The sequence below is a fragment of the Corythoichthys intestinalis genome, chromosome 2 (genome assembly GCF_030265065.1).
Source record: "Corythoichthys intestinalis isolate RoL2023-P3 chromosome 2, ASM3026506v1, whole genome shotgun sequence".
Taxonomy (NCBI): Eukaryota; Metazoa; Chordata; class Actinopteri; order Syngnathiformes; family Syngnathidae; genus Corythoichthys; species Corythoichthys intestinalis.
In genome coordinates, this window is record NC_080396.1 from 23,486,504 (window position 1) to 23,509,259 (window position 22,756).

At 39.3% G+C, this 22,756-nt stretch overlaps 1 protein-coding gene across 1 annotated transcript in view; it reads right to left on the bottom strand.

Moving 5' to 3' along the window:
• Positions 1-250: 250 nt before the first annotated feature.
• LOC130931273 (CLIP-associating protein 1-B-like) overlaps positions 251-22,756 on the bottom strand; it is a 38,138-nt gene continuing 15,632 nt past the window's right edge. Inside the window, exons 18-40 of the mRNA XM_057859926.1 lie at positions 22,509-22,706; positions 22,382-22,408; positions 21,203-21,298; positions 20,957-21,136; positions 20,547-20,651; positions 20,196-20,252; positions 18,555-18,652; positions 18,432-18,455; positions 17,931-18,160; positions 15,659-15,722; positions 15,552-15,554; positions 15,307-15,470; positions 15,002-15,224; positions 10,160-10,303; positions 9,404-9,510; positions 9,164-9,311; positions 8,909-9,092; positions 4,432-4,485; positions 4,153-4,361; positions 3,924-4,052; positions 3,650-3,856; positions 3,453-3,569; positions 251-1,686 (exon numbers count right to left, since the gene is read on the bottom strand). Coding sequence (XP_057715909.1) covers positions 1,603-1,686; positions 3,453-3,569; positions 3,650-3,856; positions 3,924-4,052; positions 4,153-4,361; positions 4,432-4,485; positions 8,909-9,092; positions 9,164-9,311; positions 9,404-9,510; positions 10,160-10,303; positions 15,002-15,224; positions 15,307-15,470; positions 15,552-15,554; positions 15,659-15,722; positions 17,931-18,160; positions 18,432-18,455; positions 18,555-18,652; positions 20,196-20,252; positions 20,547-20,651; positions 20,957-21,136; positions 21,203-21,298; positions 22,382-22,408; positions 22,509-22,706 — 2,852 coding nt within the window. The 3' untranslated portion in view covers positions 251-1,602. The remainder of the gene's footprint in view (positions 1,687-3,452; positions 3,570-3,649; positions 3,857-3,923; positions 4,053-4,152; positions 4,362-4,431; positions 4,486-8,908; positions 9,093-9,163; positions 9,312-9,403; positions 9,511-10,159; positions 10,304-15,001; positions 15,225-15,306; positions 15,471-15,551; positions 15,555-15,658; positions 15,723-17,930; positions 18,161-18,431; positions 18,456-18,554; positions 18,653-20,195; positions 20,253-20,546; positions 20,652-20,956; positions 21,137-21,202; positions 21,299-22,381; positions 22,409-22,508; positions 22,707-22,756) is intronic.

Sequence of the window (22,756 nt, forward strand, 5' to 3'; positions counted from 1 at the left end):
ACTGGCACTTTTTAAAGCACCGAGCAGATTTAGTCCTGTAACAAAAAATAAAATCAAAAGAAGCAAATATTTTTCGTTCATTACGGTTAAAATTTACTTTAAAAAAAAAAGTACCGTACCCAACAGTTCAAATTCATAGTTCACTGGTTAGACAGCTCACAGCGCCATCTGCCGATTAAATCAGCAATTGTGCCCTAATCATTAAAGACTGACTGCAAAAGAACAACTCAGCAGACAATAATTGGTCTGATATTTTATTTAAATCTCACTTGTGACATAAATACTTGCAGTAATACTCTGCTCAACATAAATATAGTATTGCGTGACAGGGAGGGTGGGAACATGCGTGTGTGCTTTAAAATGGATCAGCAAAATACTAACAACCTCCTGACTACTCACAAGTCCATCTGTTTCATGATGGGGCTGAGTTCTATTGTAGGAAAAGAGGTGTCTAACTAAAGGCACGCGTACAAAATGACTGTGAAAATGGAACATTCAAGGTTAACAGCCCCACTTTGACAAGGCCATGGAAAATGTGGAGGCCTGTTTCGTCAAAGGGTGTTATGATAGGACGTGTAGCTCTGAAGCGTATAAGAGGCACAGTTGTACAAAATGATTGCTATGTGAATATTTATTTCTAAACATAAAGCCCAAAATGCTGTTTCAGTCCACAGTCTAAGATGAGAGTATCAATTTCCCAAATCTCTTTTCAGCCAAAGGATTCCAATCACGACGACATTCGCGGGCTGGCTCAAGGTGATTTTCACATTCAGCAAGCTTTTCTACTGAAGCTGCTGATTGTCTAATTTGTATTTCAATTGAAAATAATCATTTAATAGCATTTAAAACAAGTTTACAACAATTCAAGCTGCACTGCTTAATTAATGGAATATAGAATACATTTATAGTAGTCTTCATTCAGTCAACAATTGGACTGTTCTGTTGACGACTAAGCTTGGGGTGGAGCTCAAGCACATCAATACAAGAACTTCATTCATGATCTACACTAACACATTTGTGTGTTGCCTGATTTCCTCTTCCCGAAGGCAAAATTAAAGAACATGAAATGTCCAAAAAGATTTCTCACTGGAAAACCTCAATGACATTCAAGTGTCAGGATTAATTTTACGCAGACAAACGGAATGTAGCGTCTTGAAAATATTGCATTTTACTTAACTCAAATGAAGAAATCAATATTTATTGTTGAGCTCAAACATCTGCTAAGCTTCAAATCATTGGCCAGCCAAGTGATCGTCTGCTGCAAAGTGACAAATCAGCTTTTAGAAGTTACGCCTTCATCTCATTGTCCAGGAAACCAGTAGATGCTTTCAATAGGGGGCAGCAGCTGGTGAATTCGGTAAAAGTGGCGATGGGCGTAAAGCTCACTGACTGACGAGAGAGAACATTTTTGTAACAGCTCCTCTTTAAAGGGTGGGCCTGAAGGGGAAATTTGTTCAGGCACGCGGCCTCTCCCTCTTCTGCCATATATTGTGAAAAAAGCTCCCAATCGCATTTAAGTTGCTGATATTTTATGTGAAAGCATGTAAAATGGCAGCCAGGTTGCCAAAACAGCATTGAAAGACTGAATGTGTTAAAAGTGGGTTAGTAGGAAGAGATATCAGAAGAGCTGCTGCTATTGCTGGTGGAGGTCTGAGCCCTCTTGATGTACAGGTTGAGCAGCTTCATCTGCAAAAGCAAACAGCAATAATAAGACATTATTAAAAGCAGTGAAGGATGAAGAACTCACTTTTTTTTTTTTTTAACTGAAGTAAAAGTACAGATACAGGGACAAAAATTACCTAAGTAAATTACAAGCATCTAAGAAAAAAAAAAACTCAAGTACAAAAGTACTTGCTTTAAAAAATACAAGTAAAAAGTAAAAGTATTTTCTCCCAATGCAAAAATGTGATATACAGTATATGAGTGCATATACAGTATATCTTTACATAGATCTGAGCAAATATTCAAAGAAAAACAACCAGAAAATTTATTGACTACTCAATTTAAGACTGTGCAAAATGGAAAAAACAAGCAGTAAAATTGACTGCACTGTAATCAGAAACTTAACAAGCTCAAAAAACTCCAAAGTGAAGCTTAACAGTGGATTGCAAGCAACTATCAGGTGCATATCCCCATCAACTGTACAAGAGTGTGCAGCACCCACCCATCTGAAGGCGCGCTGCTCACTGTTGGTTTGTAATTAGTCAATATCTTGTTCACCTGTCTAGTCTTGCTTGTATTGTACTCATGTTGCTGCCTCTAGTGCTCAATTTAGGTATAGTTACACAGGCTTATCGATTGCAATGCAGGCGACAATTTGAAAAGTAGTGGAGTAAAAAGTACAAATATATGTTGGAAAAGGTAGTGAAGTAAAAGCAAAAAGTAGCACTTCATTTTTGTACTCAAGGCGACCTGGGATAAGCGGGACAAAATGGATGGATGGATAAAGTACAGATACACAAAAGTGTATGAAGTACTTTTACTTGGTTACATTCCACCACGATCAAAAGCACTTGATTTGCTGGCATCTGTAAGCAAAAGCTTCAACTTATGTCTAAAGTAGGCCTGGGCGTGAAATACATTTTATGAAATTATTTCAATTTTTTGCCAAAAAGGAAATCTAGCAATTGTATTACTTTCTATTTGGGGGCTGACAGCATAAATAAAGGATATTTAGGATAGAGGTTTTGTACTTTATTTACGTTACTTTGTTTTTACTTTGTTACTTTTTTTAACCTTTTGTGGGGAAAGTGACTATTTCCGTTAATTAAAAAAAAAACAAACAAAAAAAACACTTAGAATGCATTGCATGGGCCTTATCGACAATGATAGGCGTCCACTTAGTTTAAAGTGGGAAGGCTGGCTGTGAATGCTTATCTTACAGTGCTATTTACTGTGCTAGACATCCAATACATTTTGACTAGGAAGTCAAAATGGAATCGACATCTAGCACCCTCAATGGCAGAGTATGAATGCCAAATAAAGGATTAAACTTGTTTTGAGCGCTCTATCTTTTGTTCTTATTGTCTCTACGAATCCTGCGATAACTAAAGAACAAATAAAGGCCTTATGATCAAACTTGGGATGCTTGTAATATGAAATGATAGTGGATAATACAGTACAATGTGGGGTAATAACTAAACCGTAATAAGTAAACCGTCAAAGCTCAGAGTCGAAAAGGAATTTCGGGTGGCATTAAATGATCATGTTTCACTGCCATTGATGTCAGTAGATGTTCAATCTATTATTGACTGGGGTGGCCAGCAATGATCAAATTTAAAAATTATAAATATTTAACAATTTTCTATTAAGAGGCACTAAAACAAGGATTGTGACAATTTTTGGTCAATGTCTTTTAATTAGTAAACTACCAGAACAGATGTCGATTCATCGATTCACATCGTAGATAACACAAAGTATTGCGAAAGCCTAACAGAAATTTGTGGTGGTACCTTGCTGCCGGTGAGCTGAGACAGGTAGGGCTTGAGGTCCTCACCAATCACGGCGTAGATGGCCACGAGGCAAAAGACACTGGCCTTCCTCACACCGCTTTCCGTGTCATCGTAGCCCTGCAACACCACAACATGTTGAAATCTTGAAAGCAAGACCTCTAGACACATTAAGCCGATTTTCACATTTCTGCTTTCACCTGCAATAACCCCGGAATGATGTCATGCAACATCTGATGCAGTGGCTCCTTCGTGATGCGTTCGATAGCTCTGGTCTGCATTTTGATGGCGGCCAAGTTGATTGGATAGTCTGCTGTCTGCACAATGGGGCAAAGCACCTTAATGCACTGCTCCGGGTGGATTGAGCCCGCCAGCGTGGATGCGGCCTCTTCAGCTGCACGCACCACCTTTCACAGATAGGTGAGATTGTTAGTTCAAATAAAAATATATGGCCATGCTTGCATCCGTCAGCACCTCCTTGTGCGAGTCTTTGTGAGCCTCAAGTGTTTTCATGATGGTTAGCTCAGCATAGTTCTTGAAGAGAGACGGTTGGTTTCTCAGGATCTCTTTCAGGACTCTCAAAGCTAGCGCCCGGATCATGTACTGAGGAGATTTTTTTTTTTTTTTAAACAATTTCATCCATGTAAGGTTGTCAACTTTAAAATACTCCTGGAATTCTGTAATCTTTATCAGAGCTCCTTACATCTTTGTCTCCCAGCATCTCCAAGAGGAGCAACAACATGGTCCTGAAGTGCTCATCCCAAACCACTTGAGTGTCCTCCCGAGCCACTTTGAGAAGCTCCAACAGGGTCGCCCTTCGCTCCTCTACGGTGCGTTCCTCGGTGCCACGCTCACCTGCCGAGCCCTGGGATAGCTCCTTCAGCAGCTCCCTTACTAGTTGCTCTGTCACTCCTGCAAGAGACGGCACATTTCAGAAGAAATGTTCATGTCACGTGACAATGAATTTACAATAGTAATTTACCTGGGACATTTCTGGGGCTCTGGATCTTGTTTTCGACATATTCTTGCTGGCGTTCTGCAGATGACAACAGGATATGAATGATTTTTCACCTTCTTGACTTTGGACATTTACAGTAAAAAGAGCATACGTGTCTGAGTGTTATTATAATCCTTGCCTCTGGAATGTGGTGGCATTTGTGTAATATATTTTGTATTTTAATTCTCAGTATGTGTAACTTTCCTTGTTATGTGTGTTTAATGTTGCAGATGACCTCAACTTGCGTGTAATTAACATCTTTAGACTTTTTTTTTTTTTTTTTTTTTTTGCTCGGGGGTGGTGGTATTCGGTGTACCAGGAACTGTGCAAACAATGGGAAGAGTATTGCGTTACAATCTGCGAATAAAAGTGTTATTTTTTCCACACGTTTTTATTCTTGTAATTTCAAAATCATAATTGACGTGTTAAAAGTCCTGGCCTTACTTTAAACCAGACATGTCCAAAGTCCGGCCCGGGGGCCAAATGCGGCCCCGGTGACAAATTTCATCCGGCCCCCAGCCTCTGTCATAAAATCAGTAACGTCTGGCCCGCACACATACTTAATAAATTGGTCAGCTGTACTGCTACCAGCATATGAAGTAGCTTACACACTACATGCTGCTCCTCATTTACCAACTAAAAGGCAGCAGCGCACTAAGCAACATTACCCCATGTGACCCCTTACTTCTAATTTTCTAAAATGGCGACTATCAACAAAAAAAAAAAAGAAAGAAAGAAAGTTGACTGCGATGACCGACGCTTCAAGGATAGGTGAAAATTGGACTATTTCTTCACTAAAATAGGCAACAACTGTGTCTGCCTCATTTGCAAAGAGACAGTCGCTGTTTTTAAAGAGTTCAATGTGAGGCGATATTAACAAACAAGAAACACTGACATGTACGACAAGATCACAGGAATGATACACAGCGAGAAATTGAAGCAACTTGAAGCTAGTTTACTTTCAGAGCAGAAGTATTTCGCATGAGCCCGAGAGTAAAAGAGAACGCCACAAAGGCTAGTTGCGAGATTGTTGAAATTATTAATTAAAAAAAATAATACAGCAAATGTGACGCAAAAAATGGCTTGCTAAAATTATATTGTTCACGTAAAGGACGTCAGCCAAGGTCGGCCCCCCACATTTTTTCCACACCAAATCTGGCCCGCTTTGCAAAATGTTTGGAAACCCCTGCTTTAAACCTATATAAATGTATGAATGCCGCAAATCATTAAAAATACACAACAAATTGAATGATACCTGGTTGTGAAATCATTGAATTAAAAAAAATATACAGTGCTGCTCAAAAGTTTGTGAACCCCCTCAACATTTTGGAATTTTCTATTATTTCAACCTGATTTCCTAATCAATCAATTCAGTAGTTTTTTTTTGTTTTTTTAACAGTTGTGTTGTCGAGACTAAATTAAAAAGAGTTTTCATCAACTGATGTAGGTGCAAAATTGAACTGTTTGGTCACAACCAAAACCACCATGTCTGGCGAAAAGTCAACACTGCATACCACCAAAAGAACCTTCTCCCAACAGTGAAGCATGGAGGTGGGAATGTCAAGATCTGGGCTTGCTTTTCATCCTCAGGACCTGGACAACTCCACATAGTCCAGGGAATCATGAATTCTGAGGAATATTGTCAAATCCTAGAACATAACCTGACGCCATCTGTTTTGAAGTTAAAGCTTGGCAGAAGGTGGATCATGCAACATGATAATGATCCAAAGCATTCCAGCAATACAACCAAGGAATGGCTGAAAAAGAAGAAGATTCGTGTTCTGGACTGGCCCAGTCAAAGTCCTGACCTAAATCCCATTGAAATGCTGTGGCGGGACTTGAAGCGAGCAGTTCATGCCAGACGCCCATCAAACCTCTCTCAACTGACTGCGTTCTGCAAGGAAGAATGGGCAAAAATCCCCCAAAGTAGATGTGAGAGGCTGATTAGTCACTACAGAAACCGTTTGGTTGAGGTAATCTCTGCAAAAGGAGGCGCAATATCCTATTAACTGAAGGGGTTCACATACTTTTGCACACATGATATCTGAGTTTTTCTTAAATCAACCACTTTTGTTAAATAAAGAATGACAATATAACTATTTCTTTTGTTTCAGTCCATTATTTGGAATGTCAGTATTGTGGATTTGGGTATAACTTAACATTTAATAAGGTTATTTTAGTTTTTTTTACAAAAAATCTGACCATCGCTGTGGGGTTCACAAACTTTCGAGCAGCACTGTATATACAGTGCCTTGCAAAAGTAATCGGCCCCCTTGAACCTTGCAACCTTTCGCCACATTTCAGGCTTCAAACATAAAGATATAAAATTTTAATTTTTTGTCAAGAATCAATAGCAAGTGGGACACAATTGGAAGTGGAACAAAATTTATTGGATAATTTAAACTTTTTTAACAAATAAAAAACTGAAAAGTGGGGCGTGCAATATTATTCGGCCCCCTTGCGTTAATACTTTGTAGCGCCACCTTTTGCTCCAATTACAGCTGCAAGTCGCTTGGGGTATGTTTCCATCAGTTTTGCACATCGAGAGACAGACATTCTTGCCCATTCTTCCTTGCAAAACAGCTCGAGCTCAGTGAGGTTGGATGGAGAGTGTTTGTGAACAGCAGTCTTCAGCTCTTTCCAAAGATTCTCGATTGGATTCAGGTCTGGACTTTGACTTGGCCATTCTAACACCTGGATACGTTTATTTTTGAACCATTCCATTGTAGATTTGGCTTTATGTTTTGGATCATTGTCCTGTTGGAAGATAAATCTCCGTCCCAGTCTCAGGTCTTGTGCAGATACCAACAGGTTTTCTTCCAGAATGTTCCTGTATTTGGCTGCATCCATCTTCCCGTCAATTTTAACCATCTTCCCTGTCCCTGCTGAAGAAAAGCAGGCCCAAACCATGATGCTGCCACCACCATGTTTGACACTGGGGATGGAGAGTGTTTGTGAACAGCAGTCTTCAGCTCTTTCCAAAGATTCTCGATTGGATTCAGGTCTGGACTTTGACTTGGCCATTCTAACACCTGGATACGTTTATTTTTGAACCATTCCATTGTAGATTTGGCTTTATGTTTTGGATCATTGTCCTGTTGGAAGATAAATCTCCGTCCCAGTCTCAGGTCTTGTGCAGATACCAACAGGTTTTCTTCCAGAATGTTCCTGTATTTGGCTGCATCCATCTTCCCGTCAATTTTAACCATCTTCCCTGTCCCTGCTGAAGAAAAGCAGGCCCAAACCATGATGCTGCCACCACCATGTTTGACAGTGGGGATGGTGTGTTCAGGGTGATGAGCTGTGTTGCTTTTACGCCAAACATATCGTTTTGCATTGTGGCCAAAAAGTTCAATTTTGGTTTCATCTGACCAGAGCACCTTCTTCCACATGTTTGGTGTGTCTCCCAGGTGGCTTGTGGCAAACTTTAAACGAGACTTTTTATGGATATCTTTGAGAAATGGCTTTCTTCTTCCCACTCTTCCATAAAGGCCAGATTTGTGCAGTGTACGACTGATTGTTGTCCTATGGACAGACTCTCCCACCTCAGCTGTAGATCTCTGCAGTTCATCCAGAGTGATCATGGGCCTCTTGGCTGCATCTCTGATCAGTTTTCTCCTTGTTTGAGAAGAAAGTTTGGAAGGACGGCCGGGTCTTGGTAGATTTGCTGTGGTCTGATGCTCCTTCCATTTCAATATGATGGCTTGCACAGTGCTCCTTGAGATGTTTAAAGCTTGGGAAATCTTTTTGTATCCAAATCCAACTTTAAACTTCTCCACAACAGTATCTCGGACCTGCCTGGTGTGTTCCTTGGTTTTCATAATGCTCTCTGCACTTTAAACAGAACCCTGAGACTATCACAGAGCAGGTGCATTTATACGGAGACTTGATTACACACATTTGGATTCTATTTATCATCATCGGTCAATTAGGACAACATTGGATCATTCAGAGATCCTCACTGAACTTCTGGAGTGAGTTTGCTGCACTGAAAGTAAAGGGGCCGAATAATATTGCACGCCCCACTTTTCAGTTTTTTATTTGTTAAAAAAGTTTAAATTATCCAATAAATGTTGTTTCACTTCACGATTGTGTCCCACTTGTTGTTGATTCTTGACAAAAAAATTAGATTTTATATCTTTATGTTTGAAGCCTGAAATGTGGCGAAAGGTTGCAAGATTCAAGGGGGCCGAATACTTTTGCAAGGCACTGTATATACATATATATAAATACTAGTTTATATGAAGTTAAAGTTAAAAAAATGATGCTATAAATATTAAATTAGGGTTCAGTAACAGTTGCAATATCCCAACGTTATTTAAAGTTTTGGTGATTTGGCAAAAAACAGAAATTTGATGCACATGATTTTACTTCACAGACCACACAAAGCCAGATCTGGCCCCCGGGCCTTGAGTTTGACACCTGTGCTTTAGGGCTTTTCTCACACTCTTGCGTGACGCACCATTTTGTCGCAACTCCACAACTTCGTAGTTGTGCGGATTGTAGTCTCTGAACCGTTGCAGCGTGAAAGAGCGTGGCAAAGGAGTGTTCAATAATGAAGTCTTGTTGTCCAAAGCTGTCCGTCCGGCATCCACCACATCACCGAAAAGGCGTAAATCAGAGTGTGAGGGAGCTGCACCTCCGCACTGTGAGAAAAAGGTTACAAATGAATGAAAATCATTATAGAAGTTCAACATGAACAGTCTGACTCATTTACTGTAGTGTCCCGCGTTGCATCTCGCTTATATGGCTCAATCGGCTCTTCTTGGCTACGGTAGCTGAAGTTCTGGATTGCCTCAGTGACACCACGCAGGGAGCTGTAGATCTCCTCAGAGTTCAAGTTCTCACTGTCATATTCCAGCATGCTACAGACAGATGACAAACATTTGTTTTCATTCATTACATGAATTAAGATAGCATGCAAACGATCTGTGATTATGGATTAAGGAAAATGTACCTTGGCGAAAACCCTCCATGAGAGCAGGTGGTGGGGGATGTCAGTGGGCTGCTGCGGCTGCTAGACTGGCGTGGAGTTGTTCGACCAGCTGAGCTACTGGGCGATGCCTGTGAGATCAGACATGTTTTCAAGGTGGTATGAAATGGCTATAAAATGATGGCAGACCATATTTTTGACACAAGGCTTGAAAATGAAAGCAGATTATATCTAGTCCTCAGAATTGCTCCTTTCACGATTACTTGGCCATGCCGACACAAAGAAATCTCTCAACCGAAGTTGATGCCAAAACCAGAATGAGCTACAGATTTTTTGCAGTCTGCTAGCATTCTATGAAAGGTTTTCTATTCTGTTGTTGCCATTTGTAACCGTTCTGTCTTTTGTTGAAGACTACACGTACTAGCTCAGCACAAGAAGGCTATGCACGATCGCTCTTTCTCGCTCTGACAAGGGACATTAGGCTCCATAGTGCATTAAGCATAAACTACTAATGAATGGCAACAATTCTATATATTATTTGCTGTTGGCTGTAGGGATATTAAGCCCTTCATACAACACGATTCTGAACAAGATCAAGTGATTAAATAGAAAGTTTCATGACCTTCAACCTGTAGTTCATCAGTAGTTGGGTTTAAGCCATTGGGCCAAATATCCCTTGTTAACCCACATATGTTTAGTCATTTAGATGTTTTAAAGTTTTATGTATAACCTTATAGCCCTAAGAAAGCGGAAATGTGCACGTCTGTGTATATTGTTTACCATGTTGATTCCACTTGTGCTCCTCAGGTGGTTGTGTAACAGTTTGGTGGTCCCATCTTGGAAAGTTTTGGGCAGCGCCCCAAGCAGCATGGTGAACTCTGGTGTGTTGAGCTCAAACAGGGCGATGAGCACCACCTGGGCCGCCTGTGTGCAAACATGGACACTTGTTGAGGGGAGATGCTGCATTTTTGTGACACTTTCTTGGGTCTCAACTATGCATAGTTTAATAATAATCAAAGCGGTGTTGAAAATGAGCATGGAGTCTGATTACAAATTTAAGTGATTTTCAAACTTTAGTTAAATGTCAAATCTAGACATGTGCCAATTACTGGTGTTCGCCAATTCCTTCTATGCGGCGAAACGTCCTACAAAAGGCTCAGTGCGCTAGCCAAACATCCGCACGCATGCACACATTGGTTAAAAGCGGCGAGTATTCACTATTTTTGTTTTAATTGAGGTTTTTATTACCTTTTCATTGCCTCAAAAAACTTTTTGCATGTATTACCCTCTTTTATGTATACTTTTAACCATTGTGTTTTTTGTGGTAGCTTTAAAGCAGTTGGCCACATTAGTCACGTATTTTTTTATTCAAACCGTCCTTATTTGATATACCGTAATTTTCGGACTATAAGCCGCTACTTTTTTCCTTCATTTTGAATTCTGCGGCTTATAGTCCAGTGCGGCTTATTTGAAGATTTATTTGGGTTAATAGGTAACAATTTATTACAAAACACCATCATAACATTGTCATAAGACCGTCATTCATACTTATGACATGACAGTATCATGGGCATTACTGAATGCTTATGTTGTGAAGTGACATCCGGCAAATTATGTCAATAACTCCATTTATGTCCAGCTTGGCTCTTTTACATCCATTCAAAAGTGAGATAATTTGCCGGATACCACTAAATGACATCTGTTATAAGCATTCATAAATGCTCATGACAGTGTCATGTCATAATTATGACAGTCTTATGGCACCACTGCCTAATAAAGTGTTACCAAATACCATAACTACCAATTAATGAAACAACTGGAACAGTAACTGAAGAAATTTTTGGCACAGGACATGAATTTTGATTGTTATTTACATCTGTAGCGCTGCAATGCATGCTCGGAGGCATGTTGGACAACAACAGTGTTGACAGCAGGTGGCAGCAGAGCTTGACTGTTTGACAGTGATGGCCAAATTAAGCTTCTTGAAGCAATGAAGCTTTGCAGCCAATTGGTTCAAAGTAATTGGTATGACGCCGATGTCAAATAAAGTATTACTGGATAAATATCCTTTTCGTGTAAATATCCCATAATGCATACTTAATGACATACATAAATACATACATACATACACACATACATACATACAGGACAGCTGCGGCTTATAGTTCAGTGCGGCTTATTTATGAACAAATGCCGTTCTCGTGCCAAATTTGGTGGGGGGCGTCTTACAGTCAGGTGCGCCTTATAGTGCGAAAATTAGGGTAACTACATTTAAGTATTTTCTTAAAGCATTTTTTTAGTACGTTCTACCTGTATGCATCTAAACAAAACAAGTTGAGAGCGCACGGTAGTACTTTGGGTGTCAAATTGGCCTCGTGTAGAATGTTTCGCCGATGTAAGACATTTTGAAATATCCTACATGGCAAAACATCTACCAATGCCCAGTGCACTTGCGCACACATGTGCACGTCAGTTAAGACCAGCAAGTACTTATTATTTTCATTTTTATTGAGTCATTTTTTACCTTTCCATTGCCTAAAAATGCTTTTGGTGTGTGTTTTCCTCTGGTAGCTTTTAAGCATTGTGTTTTCTTGTGGTAGCTTTAAAGCAGAGTGTTGACCATATTAGTCTTATTTAAACCATCCTTATTTGATAAAACTACATTTAAGTATTTTCTTAAGGCATTTTTTAGTATGTTCTGCCTGTATGCATCTAAAAAAAAAGAAGAAGTTGAGAGCGCACGGTAGTACTTTGGGTGTTAAATTTACCTCATGTATGACGTTTTGCCAACATTTAGGCAGAACACCGGTTTCAAGGTATACCGTGGTATGAAAACGTCACTGTTTCAAAATAGCAAAATTTCTCCATCATACCGTCCCTAAGATATTAGCTATTTTTTATGTCCCAAAAATGCATGGAGAAATCCCTCGCTTGCAGCTGTAAGGCTCAACCCGCTCCATCGGTTGTTGCTCAGTGTCAGTGAGTCAGCTGTGCTACACGATGGGTGGAGGAGGTGAAACTCCTGAACTTTTTTCCTCATCGAAGAAAACGAAATCGCTTGTATGGGAATACTTCGGCTACATAAAAGTTACAGACGGCCGCGGCTTTGAGGAGGAGGGCCAACCGACATCGAAACATGTTTGCGGAGGGTGACTGCTGAGGAGGCAATACCTCCAATAAGATTTTGCATTTATACAAAATTAAAGGTTAGTAACACTGTCATGAACGTTTTCCACCAGCTACGAGAGTTAACTTCAGCGTGTTTAGTGTGTCGAGCGGTGGTAAAACATGTTTTTTTTTCCCTCTCCGGCAACTATCTGTGTTGAGATAGAGTGTGTAATATAAACAAGGGCTGTCATATGAGTAAAATTTTTAATCGAGTTAATCACAGCTTAAAAATTAATTAATCGTAATTAATCGCAAATTACACCCTCTCTAAAATATGCCATATTTTTCTGTAAATTATTGTTAGAATGGAAAGATAAGACACAAGACGGACATAAACATTCAACATACTGTACATAAGTACTGTATTTGTTTATTATAACAATAAATCCACAAGATGGCATTAACATTATTAACATTCTTTCTGTTAAAGGGATCCACGGATAGAAAGACTTGTAGTTCTTAAAAGATACATTTGACTACAAGTTATAGTAATTCTATATTAAAAACCCCTTTCGTTTTACTAAAATTTGTAAAATTTTGAATCAAAAAATAAACTAATAGCTCGCCATTGTTAACGTCGCCAAGTGGTGACGTCCCATCGGGCTCCCTGCTGTGCTTCCACAGTGTCTTTAACTACGTAAGGTGAAATACACCACAAGGTGTCAATGGTGAGTTTTAAATCAATCAGCTAGCCAAGGATGAGTAGGTTTTATGTGTATTTTGCTAGCTATTTTGATTGGGAATGCCAGTTCTCTTTGCATGGAGCGGTTTTCTTTTTGTGAACATTATTTTTTTGAGAGATAGAAATATTATTTTTGTTGTGCTTTCACTAATTGATACTGTAGCAACTTAACAGTTCTGCCCAAATGCATGATGGGAAGTTGGGCAACCATGATTGTCAGTGGTGGCTGCAAATGGAATACAATATGTTCTGCGTTATGTTCAATTAGGCGTGTTGAGAAAAAGAACGTCTCCTGCTCCGCCGAAATGCATGATGGGAAGTTGGGCAACCATGACTGTCAGTAGTGGCTGCAAAAGGTATACAATATGTTCTGCTTTGTATTCAATTACGCGTGTTAAGAAAATAATACAATAAACAATAAAAGGCACGGTCAAATGAACGCCTGTGTCCACTCGCATTTCTCTGCCTTTTCGCGCTCAATGTGCTAAAACGGCATCATTGTAAACGGTTTGAGGCAACGCATGAACAGGTCATTGCGTGTATGCGTTAATTGCTACAAATATTTTAAAATGATTAATTTAAAAAATTAATTACTGCCTGTTAACGCGATAAATTTGACAGCCCTAATATAAACATGATACGAGTCATACATGCGCTTTTCATGGAAAATAATTCAATTATTTTTGTTCTGTTGGTAATAGTGTTGAGCTGTGGCTGTGGGTTTAGGCTCACCTAAAGGACTGCATTTATTTTAATTTTACTTAGAATATTTTATATTATATTTATATTATAATATTTTATTATTAGATTTATTTTAACTTATTATTCTTACTGTATGTTCCAATTTTTTAATATGTTTTGAAAAATAAAAAACCTATTCAATGCATTAAAAAAAAAAAAACACACACAGATACAGTTCTCAAAGTAACACATTTTAGAGCTGTAATTGCAATACCGTGAAACAGTGATATTTTGGCTTAAGGTTATCATAGCGTCAGAATATTATATCGGCACATGCATAGTCAAATCCATTTAAACTGGGATAGCTGGCATTGAATGATCATGTTTCAATTTGTATCTTATGAAATAGCATTGAAGCAGTTACAGCAGTAGGAAGGTTATTGATCAGTTTCTTTAATTTTAGTGTTCTAAGTGGTAATATGTCAAAGTTACTGTGTGGTCAATGAAAAACATGAATGAAAAAAGTTCTTTTTTAGAGCACATTTGGTTCATCAATCACCATCAATGTCAGCCAATCAGTGAAAAAGAATTCATAATAATGAAAAGGAATAAAATGTGATTATACAAAATCGAAGGTCCACTCTTCATAAAGCAATTTGTGGGAAAATATTTGACAAAAACAAGATTTCAAGCTAGAACAGTTGACTTAATTTATCTAAAATTCTCCAGCTCACTTTCACATGGAAATGTATCTTAATTTTGTTAGTTTCAAAGATCTGTCATGCTTTTTGACAGATGATTCTACCTGCTTGCACCTTTCCTCCAGGTTGCCCTCTCCAGGCAAAGAGGCCACAGTGCTGGCTCGCCCTGACAAATCCTCCCAGTTATGAAGTGTCTGGGAGTTTGATGAATGACAAACACACAGACACAAAAAAAAAAAAAAAACGCTGATTGCGGAAACAAATCAAAATGTGAAAACAAAAAAGAAAAGCATGGCCCAGACCAGAACAAACTTAATAGATAAATAAGGAAGTGCAGATGTAGAAACAGAAAGGTGGCTAAAGGGAAGAATGACATTGAAAATGGCCTACCTTTCTGACATCAGAGCTTTTGGGTTCAGTAGTCCACGTAATAATGCGTGAGACAGCCAAGCGTGTCTCGCTAGTGTTGACAAACTCAGCTGGGTCCATCCGTCGCGCTAAAGCTTCGATGTAGCGTAGAATAGCCACCTTCACCTTCAAATTAGGCGTCTGAGTCTGATCCACGATGAAGCGCATCAGAATGTTGAACTGCTGCTCGTAGGGGAAGGAGTCACTGGAGGGAACAGTTGAACATTTCATCCATCTGCACGACCTAATTACATCCTGACAATCCAAACCAAAGTGTCAATCCCAACCAGGTGACGTCCAGGGCCTTCTGAACTTTGGCCTGGACGGATCCCAGGAGGTCAGCACCCATTTTCTTCAGCAGCTGAGTGAGTAGGACGAAAAGCCATTCATGCAGATCTTCCCTGTGCAGAACAATGAAGTCCACCAGCGTCTCCAGGAACATGCTGAAGACCTGAGGGCAACACGTTGTAGGACAGGATCAGCACTTCACTAACAGTGACTGGAAGTGGTCAAAACATGAGCAAACACTTACTCTCTGGTGTGTTTTAAAGTCCACACAAGTGAGGAGTCATGCGACATAAAAGCACAGTTAGTTGTCATTCAGTTATTTGTTCAACGTGATTGGACGATGTGTGTCACCTTGCTGTGAGGATCTGCGAACATCCTGGTGAAGATCTCACAGAGTCGCTTCAGTTCCACGCGGCTAACACAAAAAGACACACGAGTGAAACACACTATTGACAAAAGTATTCGTTCACAGGCTGTGACTCACTTATGAGAGCTTAATTTGGCGTTCGTTCACCTGCAGCTATAACAGCTTCAACTGGGAAGGCTTTTCAAATGGATTAAAAGTATGTTTTTAGGAAGCTTTGACCATTCTTTCAGTGCATTTGTGAGGTCAAACACTGAATTGGATGACAATGCTCCTTTTTTGTATCAATTTATCCAAAAGGATTCCATGTCAGTCCACACAAATCCCCAGAACCTCCCGAGTAAAACCTCTTCAATTTACCTGGTTTTAGTAATATCACTGTCTTCTGATGTCAAATAAAAGAATCTGAGGTTTGAGCCTCGGGTTTCGAGTTATGGCCCTTCAAAGTTTTGGTGGCTAACCCACTTTTCGGATATTGGAATGGCATACTTCATTTTGGACAACCTATGGAGGCCCCCCTCATTTGTTTTAATGTAGGTATTCATTCATTCATCTTCTACAGCAGGGGCGTCACTCGACCTAATACAACACTGGGGCAAAGTTGGGCACTGGCAAGCGAGCTAAATTTTTTTAAGCACTTATCTATCATAAAAAGTCAGGAATAGCACTCTAAACTACATATAATCAAACCAAAATACAAGTTTCTGTAAAAACGTGACTTTTTGTTTTCAGCCATCAGTATTCAAAATCAAAATTGTGACCTCCCTTGTTGATAGTCAATTCACCTCTGCTCATACTCATCAACTTCCATCTCTTTTTCACCTCCTCCAATACGGGAACTCAACTTTGTCTGGACAGAAATGGGGATATACTACTGTAAACAGAAATAATATATAAAAATATAAGGTGTACAGTAATGTACAAAAATTAGGAAACCCCATTAAATATTCAGTTCTTTATTAAGAAATGTTTACATATCAATGTCTGACCTTGTTTTTATTTAACTCTGGAAAACAAAGTGATTGAATTGCAGGTAAACAAAAAAACCTGTGATACCCCTGTGTGTCATTTTAGCCATTTTTAGTGGGATTGAATGTGGGGGTGTCCTAATTTATTCCTCAACAGAAATAGCATTTATTTAAAATTACATTTTACAGAAGGTTATTTAAAAATAATCTTTTTTTTGTTGTTGTAATTGTTTAGTTCTATTCTATTTGAATCTCTCAAGATGATTAAAATTGATATTAAATATCCATATGACCAAATATGTCAGAAAACAAACAGGCTTCATTAGGGTGTCCTAATTTTTTCACATGACTGCATTTTAGAACCAGGAAGTCATAACGAAAGCTGCTCCCTGACTGAGATACACATCTCTATGCAAACACAAGAGAGCACAATACCCCGCTGAAGTGGGAGTGTCAAGCGGGTGAGTGTTTTAATTTTGTATCATTGTGAACTAACGTAGCTTGACGCTGCAAGTAGCGTGGGCTAGATTCCCACTCTGTGCTGATGTGTTTGACAGTGTAAATGGTTGTCTGTTTATGTGTTTGACCAGTTTAGGTTGTAGTCCGCCTTTCGCCTAAAGTCAACAACAATAGGCTTCAGCACTATGCGAACCTGACATGGAAAAGCGGTGTTGAAAATGCATGGCTGGAAGCTCGATGTCATTGAAGAATGATGGTAGTCTGCGTCTACATGCTGTGTCAAAGTCACCACACGCATCGCCAATGTCCACAAGCTTCCCAAGTTCCAATCGACATACCCATTCCACTGACGGCCAATCAGAGCAAAGAGTTTAAATTTGAATGCGAAATATTTAAAGTGGATCCAGTCAGCTGTATATGAATAAAAACTTTTGCAGAAACCCAAGCCAAGAACAACAACTAAACAGCTTGAAAAATGATATTCTCGGCACGTTTAAATGAAAATGTTGTGCAAACCTGGTAAAATGGAATCCAAGGTTATGAAAAATAATGTGCCACTGTAACCCGTTTTTCAAAATAATCAATTTTAGTGTTTTAATTTGGATAGCGTGACACAACTATATTTTTGCTCAAAGTTATCAAACTGAGAGAAACTGATATTGGCCCAATCTCAGATGGGATGTCACTCAAGTTCATAAGTGATTCAAGTAAGTGAGCAAATACTTTTGGGAACATAGTGTATGTGCCTCGGCTCATTAAAAGTGGGTAAAAACTGGCATTTAGTATCTCTGGGTTGTGCTCAAGACAAAAAATTAGCTTTGACCTTCCTCACCTGAGCATTCTGTGGCTTTTCAGTACATTCTGTAATGCCAGCAGACCCTCCTTTCTCTCTGACCAGTTGGTGCTGGCGCAGTGGTTGAGAATTTCAGCCACATCCTCCGAGTGACGCATGCCGTTACGTGAGCTGTACGAGCGATCCGAGCAGGCGCTTGAGGCATCGCTGTTAGCATCGTCGTCAGAGAACATACCCGGCGACTCAAAGTGACGCCGCATTGGTCGTTGCTAACGGAGGAAGAGTCACAAAGTTTAGTGGTGATGTCTGTTAAAGGCTGTCTTAATGTTTTTATTTCACCATGCGATGGATTGAGACACAGCTATAGTATTAGAACAAGACCGGGGTGTTAGCAAGGGACATACAGCAAATATCCTCATACATCATCATTTGACTACTATGTCAAAATAGAACACAGTCAGTCAATCACAGATATATGATAAAAATATGATCCATGAAGTTTCATGCTCATGCTGGCACACGACACATTAGTCTCAGTACCTTACTCCTCGAGTCTCCTAAGAGCTGAAATGTACAAAGTCCAAGAGGGAGGAAAAAAAATGTATGATGTATAATAAATGGATTCATTCAGTAATACAGCAAATAACTGCAAAGGTTTCTCACCAGTGCATCAGCAACAGCAGCCTCCACTTCAGTGCCCGTGTTGAGGATTCGCATGGCATTGACGGAGGCAGAGATCCGAGCTTGGTGAGATAGACGGTCTGATGCAGAGGGAGAAAAACCGCTGTGTTAGAAAACGAAAGTACGCAATTTACAAAGACAGTCAACCAAGCATTAAACTTCATTTTTCATTTGGCTTATGTGCAATCAATTCAACATGCTGGTTTACAATGTAAATGCAAATGTTTTCCAAGCAGTCATAACCAAGAGCTTTCTTTGGATTTTTTTTTTTTTTTAATGTGAAACCCAATACATCAAATATATCAGTGGTTCCCAAACATTTTACAGCAATTACAACATCAATGTATTTGATGGTATTAAATGGAGAAAAGGTTCAGTTTCAGCATTAACACTACAATTAGATTTTAAGGAAAAATTGGTGCTGTACTTCAGGAATGAGCTTCATTATAAGTTGTTCCAAAATATTTTAAAAGGAGCAGTTCTGAAAGATTGACGTGATTGACAACACCTAGTATAAATGACCACGTCAAAGTATTTAAGTATGCAAATGCAAAATTTCTTAAGAAATCTGGTAATGGAGAAAAAACATTTTAAAGACAAAAAAATACCACCGTTTACAAGCGCAGCCATTTTGTGACATCAGTTCTACCCACGCGAATACACAATAGCTGAGTTTCCATTACAGTTTTTTACAAAATAAAAGCGAAATTGAAAAAATTTCGGCAAAGTATAATTGCAACTTAAGTATGTTTCCAATGAAGGCTGTTTTTTAAAATTGCCTCGCATCTCTCGTGAAGTCTCATCTTGTGAAATTTTACTGAAGGAAGATGGACGCTCAAAAGCTGTTGCGTCTGGAGAATTGATCATGTGACTAGGTGCATCACATCTTGTGGGGGGATAAATTCAAAAGACATGTTTTTATTGCGCTCTTGCAATACATTCGAATATTGAAGTTTGAAAAACCTTTTCATGAAAGCGTAAAAACTTTTTTTTTTTTTTTTAATTCAGGCGTTTCCATTACCAATTGTTGACTGTAAAATTTCGGCTTTGCGAACTGCTACAGCAAATGGAAACGCTGCACACATTTGTGTGATAATGTGTATTAATGACTTCAAAAAGAAGGTCTGCCAATCTGGGATACTCACATTTGATCTGCTGAAATAGTACCAGCACTGACAAAATGTCTGTCCCTAATGTTAGGTGGCCACTTCCCGGAAATACTGACTTTTTGTACCTTTTTCTCCACTATTACACATCACATTAAAATAGAATTGTTTTTTCGATTCATTAAACATGATTCTTTCCACTGGGTTTCTCATGATAAAGGTGTTGTCTGTCGCTTTCAATCATTTATTTATGCATTAAAAAGGTCATCATAACAAGCCTTTGTTCCACTGGTGGTACTCACCTCACACTTTGAGAACCACTGATATTTATGATGCAATTTAAAGTGGAGTTCAGCATCAAGAGTGCTATTACACGAGCATACCAAATTATAGTTTGTTGTAATTAACAAGTGAATGAGAAGCATCTATGGCTGTCAGTCAGCCATATGCAATAAACCAAATAGCAGGGGTAAGGAGTGCAACTTGGTGGGAGCGTTGACGTGCAATCCACGGTCACCTGAGGAGCACCCAGCAGAAAACAATGCGCTGGTTGAACAGCAGTGTCGGCGAATTGCTGGAGGGGATTGGAAGATTATCAACATATATCTACGACAATTACTTTAATCTTTTAACAGTGAGCATAAATAAATTAATGTAATTTTATTTTGCATTAAATTGAGAAGGAAGAGGGAAAAAAATCAGAACCAGAGCATGCAAGAAACAAAACACCCCGGACAAACAAGAGAATGCGCAGGACAGAGATGTAAGGAACTGTGTTCATTTCTCGATAACTTTAGTAATCATATTTACTGAAGTCATTCAGTCGCTTTATTAAAATTTTCATTGAGGGCTTTGGTACCATACTCACCCAGGGGGGAGAAACCCCTGGAGGGGCTGGTGTCACGGCTGCTCTCGCGACTGGTTTCGCGGCTGCAGCCCTGACTCATGCTGGGTCGAGGGATTCGGCTCCGTGCTGGAGTGGTAGGACACAGACAGACAGATGGGCAGACAAAAGCGCAAGGCAAGAGTTTAGCTGTTAGCTTCAGCTCTTAGCACATTCAGCTGTGAGGAACATTAGTCATGCAAGACAAGAAATAGGGGTTAATCGGAGGAAAAGGAATAAATGTATTGTTTCTAGCTTTTAAGAAGAAACAACCAACTGATGAGTCAACGAGTCCATGAAGGAATTTTCATTATTTGAGTGTTTATGAGTAAACCGAGGTTACGGACCCCAAAAAAGTAAATTGGTTTCCAACCTCATTGGTCAACAGTCCTTACCAAAGCCTGATCTGGTTGGGCTGGTCTCCCGACTACAGCCCTGGCTGCGGTGGCCCCGCGAACGCCTACTGTTGCTTAAACTGCTGTTAACTATAGTGGTAGCATTGCCCACAGGCAACTTGACAATCCTGCTGTGGGGGGAGCCTAGCATTCGGCCTGGAGAACCGGACCTGCTTCCAGCTAAAACACAAAAATTCAGATGAATAGAAAGTGAAAGACGTGGAAGTCTAATTTAGGTTTACTCACGTTGAGACTGTGAGGTGACCTTCCCTTTGCTGCGACCCCGACCGTCAGGAAGTGTCGGACGCTTTCCTGTGGTGGTCTTTTGGGTTCGGACACGACCTATATGCAATAGGAGAAAAAAAACTTAAGACATGTACATCAAGAAATACTTGTTTTGTATTTTTTTCTAGTCACTAGATGCCATGGTCTTCACTTATCACAATCCAGAAAGGCAAGCTCATGTATTAAATGATATGTCGTCTTGACACACAGATGTTAAATTCGCAGCACTGGGTCAGATCCAGCCAACCACATAATTTTGTGTGGCCCGCGAAAATAAATCATGTGCATGGACTTTATGGTTTTCCCTAAAATGACATTTAAATATAATTAATGGAAAATCGAGGACTACAGGAATCAGAAAATATTTATTGAGTTTTGTTTCTTTTAAAATTAATTTTAAAAATACCTTTATGAGCTTTAAAAATAAAATTTTTAAAAATCTGAGATTTTATCTTTTAAATTTTCAACAACAACAAAAACATTTAAAAATATTTTAAAAATGAAATTAAAAAAACATTTAGTTTTTCCCCATTTAAAAAAATCTAAATAAAAGAAAAAAAAAACATTAAAAAAAGTTTGACTACTTCTTGTTTATTATTTTGCTTATTTCAATTAAAAGGCAAAAAAAAAATGATAAAGAGAATATTAACTGCTTTTTAATCAAAATGTGTAAAAAAATTTAAAAAAAAAAAAAAAAAAAATATTTGCTATTAAGAGGCTCATAAAAGAGGTTTAAGACCATTTCTAGGTCAACAATGTCTCCAAATTATTAAAACATTTAATTTCATAGTTGATTAGTTGGCAATTATTTTATTAATCGCGGCAGCCCTATTTGCTCTCCGAAATAAACCATAACTAAGATATGGCCCATGACGAATTTGAGTTTTGACACCCCGGTTTTACCATTTCCCTCCTGGAAGAAAACATACAGATTGACGGTAAACACTCCACGGTGCGACTTACAGTATATATTACCACCAATATGGATGGGTGGAAACAAACATTGGTCCGGCAGCAAACAATTCAATTTTTGTGTGCATGGGTGCACCACAAACTTTACTTCACTGTACTAATGGTGGTATCAGACAATGCGGGGGAGACATATGGACAAGCATCACCCTTCAGATGCACATGGCTTACCATATGTTTTAACACAATACAAGCCGTCTGATCGGCAAGGGAGCCCAGAAGAGAGAGATTTGATTAAAGTGGACTGGAAGAGCAGTTGTAATTTAATTGTGTCTCATAAACACGTAGTGCCACTCACCAAGTGAGGCATAAGATCCAGGGGGCAAAGCCGAGGCGGCGCTAAAGGACGAAGTGGAAGCATGTACTGCTGAGGTCACAGTTGGCATCCGGGTGCGTGCTGTGGCTGCTGCGTTGACATCCACGTCACTGCAAGAACGTTGTAGAGAGCCCAACGAGGAGGTGCCAGTGACGGTTCTGGAAGCTTGGGCGGTCTTGGCTGTGAACAGGTAATCAGGCAATAGAAAGTGTCAAACTATTTTAATGGAC